General features: G+C 41.8%; 1 protein-coding gene across 3 annotated transcripts in view; it reads left to right on the top strand.

Moving 5' to 3' along the window:
- The window catches only part of LOC140186845 (reelin-like), a 319,577-nt gene that overhangs the window by 80,801 nt on the left and 226,522 nt on the right, over positions 1–12,254 (top strand). For all 3 annotated transcript variants that reach the window (XM_072241501.1, XM_072241502.1, XM_072241503.1), the window contains exon 4: positions 10,280–10,350. In XM_072241501.1, coding sequence (XP_072097602.1) covers positions 10,280–10,350 — 71 coding nt within the window. The remainder of the gene's footprint in view (positions 1–10,279; positions 10,351–12,254) is intronic.

A 12,254-nucleotide genomic window follows, 5' to 3' on the forward strand; every position in this document is an offset into this window, starting at 1 on the left:
TTTCCAGCATCTGCAGATTTTCTCATGTTTGAGGTTTACTACAATGCTGTCTGGATTATAGGGCGACACACTCAAAATGCTGAAGCTCAGGCAGCATCTACAGAGAGAAATAGGTCCTGATAAAGCGGCTCAGCCTGAAACATTGACTGTTTATTTCCCTCCATTGATGCTGACTGACCTGCTAAGTTCTTCTAGCATTCTGTGTGCATTGCTCAAGATTTCCTTGTACCCAAGATAAGAGGATATGTGTTATTAGGAGAATCATTAAGTCATAGATCAATACAGCATGGATAAGGGTCCTTTAGCTCAATGAGACCAGAGAAACCACGGTTCCCAACTATCTAGTCGCTATTTCCTGTGTTCAGCCCTTCCCCTAAAACTATACCCCTGAGTTTTGGACTCCCTTACCCTAGGGAAAAATTGTTACCATCCACCTTATCTAGGCATCTCATAAATTTAAACATTTCTATAAGATTGCCTCTCATTCTTCTAATCAAGACATAGCCTGGCCAAACTCCCCTGTAACTCCGACCCTTTCATCCTGGCAGTATCCTCTTAAATACTTCATGCAATTTAACCATGCCTTTCCAATAAGAGTGGGGAGTGCCAGCAGTTTGATGAACTTAGGTTGTTTTCCTTGGAGACGAAGTGGATGATGGGAGACCTGATAGAAGTTTATAAAATTAGGAAAGGCAAAAGTAGAGTAGACAGACGACATCTTTTACTCATGGTTGGAGTGTCTACTACTTGAGGTGGAAAGGGGTAAGTTCAAAGCTTAGAGACGTGCAAAGCTAGTCTACACAGATAGTAGTGGGTGCCTGGAGTGTGCTGCCAGGAATGGTAATGGGGGCAAATAAAGTAGAGGCATTTAGGAGGCTCCTAATGTGTAGAGAAAGGAGGGATAATGGATATTGTCTAGGCAGAAGAGATTAGTTTTGTTAGGCAACTAATTGCTAGCTACTAGTTCAGTACAATATCATGGGCTGAAGGACCTATTCCTGTGCTGGACTGTTTGAATATCACTGCAGGCAAAATCTAGAACATAAAAAACAGAAAGCTTGAATAACTTAAATCCATAAATTGTTATATTGCTACTTTTAATACTGGTTTTATGGCTGCCATGCGTCTGAGTTGCACTTTTGTACTGCTGGACATTGCTTGTACTGGCTGGTTACTTGATTTTATTTATTGTTTATTTATTTTATTTGTTGTTTTATAGCATTGAGTACGAGAGTTGCAAACTCATTTTCGCTGTATTGGTGCATGACAAATTGTACTATGCAATGACAATAAAGATATTTCATTTAATTTCACTTAGTAGGTTAAGCAGATTCTGTGGAGGCAAAAGGTGTGGTTTAACCCACTGAGATCGATTGTTCTGTCTTTTTTTTGTTCTATCTATTTTTTTGTGGGCCAATAGGGTCCTTCTAATCTCTCATTTTACTTGCAACTGTTCAATATTTATCCACACCTTCCAATTCTTCACTGAAAATCCGAGAAAACAATGTGCAGTGCTTGTGTACATTTCCTCAAAGCTGAAAACCTGGAGCCTGGAATCCTGTTCTTTTGTGGCCATCCTCTTTTACCACTTGATTGGGAGCTATCTTGTAAGCAAATTTATTTCATACCTGTAAGGTTAAGGTTTGAACATCTATTTAAAGTTTATTAAAACCTGTAGCATAATATGGAAGGGAAGAAAGCAAGAGAAAGACAAATGATGATGGAGACAGCAGCCAGAGAACTGGTAATGAATACCAATGAATTGATCCACTTGACCCGAAACAGGAGTGTGTGGGCCATGGCAGTCAAAGCTCAAACTGGGCATAGCACCTGATGATGATGATGATTATGATGAGCATAATAGGGGGGGCATCACGGTAACAGCAATTAGCGTAACGTCCTTACGGTGGTGATGACCCGGGTTCAATTCACGTTGCTGCCTATAAGGAATTTGTTGATTTATTATTAAGATATCAGCGCGGAACAAGCCCCTACAGCCCTTCGAACCACGCTGCCTAACAACCCCCAACTTAATCCCAGCCTAATCATGGGACAATTTACAATGACCAATTGACCCACCGGCCAGTACATCTTTGGACTGTGGGAGGAAACAGGAGCACCCGGAGGAAACCCATGCAATCATGGGGAGAAACTGTAAAGTCCTTATGTATTCCCCGTGACGGAAAGGGTTTCCTCTGGGTGCTCCAGTTTCCTCCCTACATTCCAAAGACGAAAGGGTCGGTAGGCTAGTTGGTCAAATGGGTGTAATTGGGTGCCGCAGGCTTGTTGGGCGGAAGATCCTGTTACCGTGCTGTATCTCTAAATAACAATGAAAACTTCACCCTGTTGGAAATCAGCAGCTGTTAAAAAGAGTTGTTTGAATGGAGAGCTGATCTGAATGCACATGTGCATGAATACTGTCCTGTCCTGGTCAAATTCAATAACTTGTTAAATGATGTGGATTGTATCAAGGATCTAGGTAATGCATTTAAGAGGATTCAGCAGGGAGTTTAAAATAAATCAAGAGAGATGGGAAGATGTAAGAATGGAAATGAAGCACAGGTGTTGAGTGATGAGTATCAAAGTCAGATTTATGTTTTCAATAAATATCCTTTCCTGAGATAGTGTGACATGATATATTACTATTTGCAGCCCTTTCCTACAATCAACTGCTGCAAGTAGCAGAATAATCAATACTAAATGTCGAACAGAAGTCTAGCTTCTTGTAAATGAATTTCACCTGAAGTATTGAATCACTTAGTTGGACAATTTCATGCCTCTTGTTTCTTGATTATTAAATACTGAGTTATTGGTCTGCAGCTAACAGGTTGAGATGTTTTAAAGCTTTGCATAAAGTTATTAATTCTTAAGAGCTGACAGTGCGATGGATTTACATTTGAGCAATTTGAATAATGTCAGTGATTAGAAATACATAAGCAGCTTCAGAGAGTATGTACCTCAGCTGTGTGTTCATAGCCAGTATCAGCTTAAAAGTCTGGTGAGAGCCTTAATGAGTCTTAATAATCAGCTGGAGTTCAACAATATCAATTTGTAACAATAGCTCTTACTTCTTTCAAATCTGCTTATCCTACAGCATCTCCTTTAGGCCATTCTTTAAAGGTCTTTTAGGGTCAGCAACTTTAAATTTCTCAGTGTTATCACTTTAAGGGATCTGTTCTGAGTCTCACACATAAATGCCATTATGAGGAAAGCTTGACAGCGCCTCTACTTTCTTAGAAGTTTGCAAAACTTTGACATGTCATCCAAAACTTTGACAAACTTCTATAGATGTGTGTTGGATAGTGTATTGATCACAGCCTGGTGTGGAAACACCGATACCCTTGAATGGAAAAACCTTCAAAAACCTCCAATCCATCTACAACCTTTTTTTGTCATGCATAAATACCATTAAGCAAGGGGTCTGTGAACCCCAGGTTGGGAACCCCTGATCTATATGGAGAACTGCTGCAGAAAACAGCATCCATCATTAAGGACCTACAGCATCCAGGCCATGCTCTCTTCTCCTGGTGTGCCATCAGGACCCACACCACCAGGTTCAGGAACAGTTAATACTCCTCAACCATCAGGCTAATGAAGCAGAGAGGATACCCTCACTCAACATCACTTGCCCATCACTAAACTGTTCCCACAACCTATGGACTCACTTTCAAGGACTCTTTATCTCATATTCTCGATGTTTAGTGCTGATTCATTTGTTTTTCGTATTGCTATTTCTTTTTGAATTTACACAGTTTGTTGCCTTTTGCATATTGGTTACTTGTCCATCTTTTTGGGTGCGGTCTTTGATTGATTCTATTATGTTTCTTGTATTACTATGGTTGCCCACAAGAAAATGAATTTCAGGGTTGTATATGGTGACATATATGTACTTTAATGATAAATTTACTTTGAACTTTCATTTTATATCCTTTTATTTTGCATTGCCATTCAATTTGTCGTTGAATTACAGCTGCCTTCCACCCTGTTACACACTTGGTCTTTCTTGTTCTTTCTTTCCCTCCAACAGTTTCCCATTTCTTATTTGAAAACTGTTACAATCTTAGCTCGTTACACCTGAAATAAAAGCTCACCCTCTTGACTTGCGTTTTTTTTTGCTCCATGTATGCACCTGGAGAATTTCCACCGTTTCCTGAATTTATCCATGTGAGTTTGATTTATTTGGTAAATCACAAATGTCTGAATCCATCCAGACATGTTTTTGGAGTGCCGAGGGAGTGCTGCATTATGGAGAAACAATGCTTTCTCATGAGCCATTGAATGGAGAGCATTTTTGGACATTTCTTGTGTGATCTGGTCATCAATTTCAGCAAGTGGGTGTGCTGAACATGCTTCTGCTTTCAGCAGTGATACTGAAGTTGAGAAGGTTGAGAGCTTTCAGTTCTTAGGAGTGAACATCACCAATAGCTATTCCCTTGTCTAACCACATAAGCCACCTTACCAATTTTTATTCAATGCACTCTAGATCCTCTCTAAATACGTCACGGCTTGGTTTGTTAACTGCTCTACCTATGACCACAAGAAACTGCAGAGAGTAATGGACGCCAGTCAGCACATCACAGAAACTAGCCTCCCTCCATGTACTCTATCTATACCTCTTGATGCCTCAGTAAAGCAGCCAGCATAATCAAAGAACCCACCCACATTCTCTCTTCTCCCTCCTCCCATCAGGCAAAAGAAAAAAAAAGGCCTGAAAGCCTGTACCACCAAGCTCAAGGACAACTTCTCTCCCACTGTAATAAGATTATCGAATGGCTCCCTTGTATGATATACAAGGAGGAGGAGAAGATGGCGGTGTGACGGCAGTGCGCATGGCCTCTCCAGTGAATGATATCTGTAATCTGTCAAGTAGGAGACCGTGCACAATTCTGATTTGATGGAGACGGACGTGAGAGTACGGAGGAACATCTGGAAAACTTCTGAAATGCCCGCTTCGCTGCTGCTGCTACTGTGTGGTAACCGGAATCTCCGGAGCAGAAGGCTCCAAATCCTTGGCTTTGCTTGTTTCAGCGGCCGGAGCTAGGTCGAAGGCGCTCGGCAGAGGATGGCGCTTGGGAGGCTGTATCAGGGTGGCTGGTCAGAGCCTCGAAGTTTTCGGACGGACGGACTCAGTGTCAGCTGTGATCAGCTGCTTCCAAGGTATCGGCAAATTGACGGTGCCTGGAGGTTTATGGCAGGGAGTTTCTCTCTTTTGCCGCCTGTATCGGGGTCTTGGGAGTCGATCGACTCGGGGAGTTTGAGACTTTTTTTACCGTGCCCATGGTTTGTTCTTCATCAAATTATGGTATTGCTTTGCACTGCTGTAAATAAATGTTATAATTATGTGGTTCTGTCAGTGTTAGTCTTTGGTTTGTCCTGTTTTCTGTGATATCACTCTGGAGAAACATTGTATCATTTCTTAATGCATGTATGCATTTCTAAATGACAATAAAAGAGGACTGAGTGTTCTCATAATCTAATCTAATATAATGGTCTCCTAATCTCACAATCTCCCTCATTATGATCTGCACTACACTTTCTCTGTAGCTCAAACAAGAGAAAATCTGGCTGATGCTGGAAATCCAAAGCAACACACACAAGATGCTGGAGGAACTCAGCAGCCAGGCAACATCTATGGAAAAATGTACAGTCAATGTTTCAGGCCCAGTCTCTTCATCAGTACTGGAAAGAAACAATGAGAAGTTCTCTGTAGCTGTAGAAGTTCTCTTCATTATGCATTCTGTTATTGGATTATCTTGCGTAATGAATTGATCTGTATGAACAATATGTATGGCAAGTTTTTCACTTGGTACATGTAATAGTAATAAACTTATTCCAATTCCATTTATAGAGGTGGATATGATAGATCCCACAGCACCTTTTGAAGGGAACCAGAGTGTTTTCTCAACACTTCTAAAAAGCAATGTCGTTCATCTGCCTTATATTTCTGATGGAAACTTGTTTGTTTTTATCCACCTTTGGCAAGAGTGTGCATAAATGGATTTTAATACAAGTGCAATACTAAAGGCATCCGTTAGTCTTGCGAGACCATGGATCTGCGCCTGGAAAGTCTTCACTCTCCAGGGCGCAGGCCTGGGCAAGGTTGTATGGAAGACCAGCAGTTGCCCACGCTGCAAGTCTCCCCTCTCCATGACACCAATGTTGTCCAAGGGAAGGGCATTAGGACCCATACAGCTTGGCACCAGTGTCGTCGCAGAGCAATGTGTGGTTAAGTGCTTTGCTTAAGGACACAACACATTCCCTCGGCTGGGCCTCGAACTCACGACCTTCAGGTCGCTAGTCCATTGCCTTAACCACTTGGCCACATGCCCACACTGCAATACTAAACTTTACAAATTTAATACCACAGTTTCATTAGTATTGTACCATTCGTAACATTGGATGTTGCTCTTTTACTTTTTAAATCACAAAAACGTAAAACTAAATTTTTTAATAAATGTAATGTAGTGGTGTCTGATATGCATTGGATTTATCATGCCCACCATATGTGAATTATGTATGTATTAGAGTCACAGGTAACTTTTAAAGTGGATGTTAAAGTTGTTCCCCAACACCCATGTTGTGACTGAAGTTGGAATGTATCTGGATTGATAACAGATGGGTTATGACTGACTGAGAAAGTACTCATGTTATTAATGCAGCGAAATGTTAGTTCTACATTGTTGGATTGAAATAACTGGTACATATTAAGGAAAGGTTGGTTGTGTGCTGACGTTGCTGTGATGTCTCAAGATGCAGGTTCAGTGCTGTATTAAAGGAACTAGGAGGTGCTGGAAGGAGAAGTTGATGGCCAGCTTACTGTTGTGACTGTCATCAAAGTCACCCGGAGACACTGAAGCTGGTGCTATAGAAGTCTTTATTCCTGACAACAATCAGGCATCGTACGGGAGGCACTCTTGGAAGAAGAGACCTCCTGACCCAATATTACATCACATTTTATATGCTAAAGAACAAAGGTAACAACAGGACATTTCTATAGTTACAGTGCAGTAGTAATGCTTCCTTTCAGTTGCACATAATTTCAAACACCTAGATCTTCACACCAACACGCCCAAAATGAGTGTTAGTCACCTCTGTCTCTGAGATGCATGTGAGATGGGAGGATCCCAAAAGACCTGCTGTAAAGGGAACTGGCCTCTGGAACGAGAGCACAAGGGCGGCCCCGTCTTCGTTTCAAAGACGTTTGCAGACAGACATGAAGTCACTGAAAATGAACGTCGAGAGGTGGGAGGACATCGCAAGCGATCGCTCTCACTGGAGGCTGGAACTACATAGAGGTCTAAACAGAGGAGAAGAGAAGCTGAGGCTTGCTGCTGAAGAAAAGCGCACTCATCGGAAAAACAGCACCAAGACAACACTGGAGGACAGCACCTTCAAGTGCAGTTGCTGCAGCCGAGACTGTCACTCCCACGTGGGCCTCTACAGTCACAACAGACGCTGCTCTAACACAGACTGAAACAACACTTTCCAGGCACAGATCCATGGTCTCGCGAGACTGACGGATGCCACCACCACTCTGAGGTGCATTCATGCATAAGCACACATCTCAGGTGTTTCCCGGTTTGCAACCAATCCCAGCCTGCAGCTCTCGGAATACCATTGTTCTGAGTTGCATTTAAAATTCAATCTACAGTCCACATTCAGATCTGATAGTCCTGATGAAGGGTCTCGACCTGAAACATCAATTAATTACCCTCTTCCATAGATGCTGCCTGGCCTGCTGAGTTCCTCTAGCATTTTGTGTGTGTTGCTTAAATTTCCAGCATCTGCAGATTTTCTCATCTTCAGATCTGAAGACTAGTTGCTGTTGAAGTTACTATTTGCTATATACCATAACTCCAGAATACACCCTAACACTTACCACACACTAGTCAGTTTACCACACACCTATTACTGGGAGAAGCCTGTACGTTTAGACACAACAGCCATTGGACTCTGAAACACCAAAAGAAAGACTTGCAGAGTTAAAGAGATACAGCTATAATGAAAAGAGATGCTATCTATAAATGTTATAAATTACACAGAAGCCTGTACCTGATAAATAGCTTTTTGATTCTGCAACACAGTGCTCAGTGTTGCCTATCACAAGCAAAATTGAGGATTTTTTTTTCCCTGTGCTGATCTTGACTGGGCTGGTGAATGTTAAAGAATGTACAGATGCTGATTGGCCCCAGAATTCCTGTGGAGTTATTCTGTTCCTGCGTGTGCAAGAGCCTAGACTGTGCAGAGGGCGGAATCCTATAATTTAGAACATCACAGGTGTCACGAGAAATACAGTTTTTGATTAAATCATGAGATGTGACCTTGATGTGGATGCATTTGTAAATCCCAGTGTGCTAATATTAGTGATATTCCCCCACGTAGGTGCTGGTGGTTGTCAGTCAGATTTTCAATAATTCAAGTGTTGCCTGACAGTTTTTTTTTTATCATTTCTTCAGTTTTATTTATTATTGAACATTTTAAGTCAAGAGTCCAGACACCACTTCAGATTAAAAAAAGAGTAGACGAGAAGGTGAAATGGTAAAGAAAAATGATTGGTAATGTTCCCTAAAGCAGTTTAACCTATTTTCCTTATCCTTCATTTGAACATATGGTTTGGGTAAACACAAGTACTATTCAAAGCATTTGCCAAATATCTTAAAATAGATGAATGCAGTGCAAAGTGCAAATACTTTCAATTACCAGCAACAAAATTATCAAAATTAATGGTTTTCTTTCTCCTTTTTAACAATTATCTACACTGTGACACCTCAGTGTTTGCTATGTAGATTGCTCATTCTTTATATGCACATGTAACATTGAACAATTTGGAGCTCTGTAAAGGCAATACAAGTTTAGGAAGTGAGTAAAAGGGCAGGCAGAGTCTTGAGAAGATTTATGAAGAAGTATGGGGTATAAAAGTAAGGAAGTTATGACAAACCCTGTCAAAACATACGTTCAATGACAGTTGAAGTATCGTGGAAAGAATGTGAAGAATATTGATTGAGGGGCCTCTGACGACTGAGGAACTGCAGGGAAGTGAATAGATCGGGCAAGCTGGGATTGTTCCCCTAAGAAGAGAGATTTGACAGGTGTTCAAAATCATGAAGTGCCTGAAGAAAGTATTAAAGAAATGCAGTCCCATCAGTGGAAGTCTGAAAACCTATGGACAACATATTTAAGGAGATTAGCAAAAGACCTCATTGCTTCAACAAATGGAAGAAACAGATACAACTGTACTTTTCAAACAATAATAGGATCAGAAAAATAATTCAGGACTATGGAGAAAGATGTGTGTAGTGGGACTGAGCTGATGAGAAACAAGCAGGGCCTTAGTGGACTAAATGTGTTCTTTCAGCTGTTCTGTAAGCCAAATTTCCATGAGAAATGATGCGATGAATGAAACGGGTCTATAAGTGAGAACTGTACTACCTGCTGGCTTGCATGGTGGTGGTTAATATATCGAATCTCTACGGGCATCTAGTTTAAAATTTGCCAAAACATTTTTCTTTAGGCAGCTTCCAGGATTTCAATTCACAATGTCCCAATCTTGAGATTAAATATGCCATTACAAGCATCTTGCCAGTGCTAGGTTTGCTAGGCTGTAGCTTTATATTTCTATGGTTAATCTTCATTTGCGTCGTTAGACATTTACTTTCCTTCTATTGCATTGAGTATCAGCCATGCTGAAAATGTATCAGCATCGGTTTTGTCCATGGGTGGTCAGACACAAACATCAGTAGGTGTAAAATGAGTAGTTTTCAAAATTCCCTGACTTCAAGGATGATACAAGTGAAGAGATAGAGGACTATGTAAAGTAAAGGCATCCGTTAGTCTTCCGAAACCATGGATCTGCACCTGGAAAGTCTTCACTCTCCAGGGCGCAGGCCTGGCCAAGGTTGTATGGAAGACCGGCAGTTGCCCATGCTGCAAGTCTCCCCTCTCTACACCACCGATGTTGTCCAAGGGAATGGCACTAGGGCCGATACAGCTTGGCACCGGTGTCATCGCAGAGCAATGTGTGGTTAAGTACCTTGCTCAAGGACACAACACGCTGCCTCGGCTGGAGCTCGAACTCACGACCTTCAGGTAGCTAGTCCAATGTCTTAACCACTTGGCCACGTGCCCACGATAGAGGACTATGTAGAGCATATGAAATCTTGCTTAATGATGCTTCAATATAATAAATCCGAGAGCCGTGATTTGAATTATGATATCAGATTAGGAATTAATCAACTTGTGTGAAATTGGTACTTATACATTTTCTCTCTTATTTTATAAGGGCCACAGCTACACAGAGGGGCCAAATCATATTCAAGGATGCACTGGCTCAACAGTTGTGCGAGCAGGGAGGTAAGAGTAAACAGATCACTCTCTCAGTAATTCCTTTGTTTATTTGTCCCTCCCCAATAATCTCGCTTCTGGCAGTAATCCCTGCCAACCAGAAGAAGTGCTACACCTTTCCATTCACCTCCTCCCTTACCTCCATTCAGGACCCCAAACAGCCCTTCCCTGAGGCAACACTTAACCTGCAGATCTGTTGGGGTCATCTACCGTATCCGGTGCTCCCCTACATCGGCGAAACCTGAGGTAGATTGGGGGCACCGCTTTTGTCGAGCACCTTCACTCTATCCACAAAAGGCAGGATTTCCCGGTGGCCAATCATTTTAATTCCAGTCCCCATTCCCATTCCGACATGGTGGTCCATAGCCTCCTCTACTGCCATGATGAGGGAATCTCAGCTTGAAGAAGCAACACTTCATATTCCATCTGAGTAGCCTCCAGCCTAGTGGCATAAACATAAATTTCTCCAACATCTGGTAATTATTCTCCCTCATCCCCTCTCCCTTTTTCCACTCCCTATTCTGGTTATCCTCTCACCCACTTCTCTGCTCCTCACTTGCCTATCATCTCCCTCTGGTTTTTTTCCTCCATCCCCTTATTCTATGGTCCGGTGTCGTCTCCTATTAGAGTCCTCCTTCTCCAACACTTTACATCTTCCACCTACCACCTCCTAGCTTCTTACTTCATCCCCCACAAGTTCCTCTGTAAATTAAAGAACAAGTGAACCTCAGCACATCTGCGTCAGCTATGCCTCTTTGCAATAAGAATCACTTTAGATTAAGTTACCCACAAGGTGACATGCTAAGCATTGGGAGGTATGTCGGGTCTCGCCAATGTAAGGGAGCACCAGATACAGTAGATGACCCCAACAGATCTGCAGGTGAAGTGTTGCCTCGCCTGGAAGGACTGTTTGGAGCCCTGAATGGAGATGAATGGGCAGGTGTACCACTTCTTCTGGAGATTTTTGGCCATAAGAAAATCAAATGTAATGAGTTACCATTAAGCTATTAACTGACACACAAATGTTAGCTGCTAAAATCCAGCCACCACTAAGAGTAGGAACAATTCCAAATAGGTCCAAATAACCTTTAGTAGTAATGGTTTATTGTTTACAGTGATCTTGCCAAGATGTTACTGGAAGGCAAGTCTCTAGGATTCATTGTGACACTCACCATTGGGTCTTAGAACCCTGACTTTTGGTAGGGATGGATAGCTAACCATGATAAATTCAGCTCATAGGTAAACCATGGATTTCTAAGCTGCCTAATATACATGTTGGAGGGTTTGCACAGATGCTGAAAAACCACTGACTTAGTTGATCTCTCAAAAAAAAATCTCATAAAACTAAGGAGCTTACAGGCAGAAATATTGAAAGACATGTTACCTATAAAGAGTACCTCCCTGTGTAAATGACTAGAAATGGCTTCCAGGTACAATGCCAAATCTGAAACTGGTGAGATTGGACTACAATGATGGGAAAATGAGATAATCGATGTGGATACCTTGGTGCGGCAGAGTGGCGTGGTGGTTAGCACAACGCTTTACAGTACAGGTGACCCGGGTTCAATTCCTGCCGCTGCCTGTAAGGAACTTGCACGTTCTCCCACAGACATACCGGTTGGTAGGTTAATTGGTCATTGTAAATTGTCTTGTGATTAGGCTCGGATTAAATCAGGGGATTGCTGGGTGACGTGGTTCAAAGGGCCGGAAGGGCCAATTCCTTGCTGTACCTCAATAAATAAATAAACACAACTCACTCAAAATAATAAATGATTATAACTGTTTTTAATCATTGTCAGAGCATCATGCCACACAGAGCAATGCACTCACTATATCTGCACCAACTGCCATTTACAAATCCTACAATAATCTCATTTTTACTTCAGGAGGTTAAAAATCAAGCCAACAACAAC

The sequence above is a fragment of the Mobula birostris genome, chromosome 23 (assembly GCF_030028105.1).
Source record: "Mobula birostris isolate sMobBir1 chromosome 23, sMobBir1.hap1, whole genome shotgun sequence".
NCBI classification, from domain to species: Eukaryota; Metazoa; Chordata; class Chondrichthyes; order Myliobatiformes; family Myliobatidae; genus Mobula; species Mobula birostris.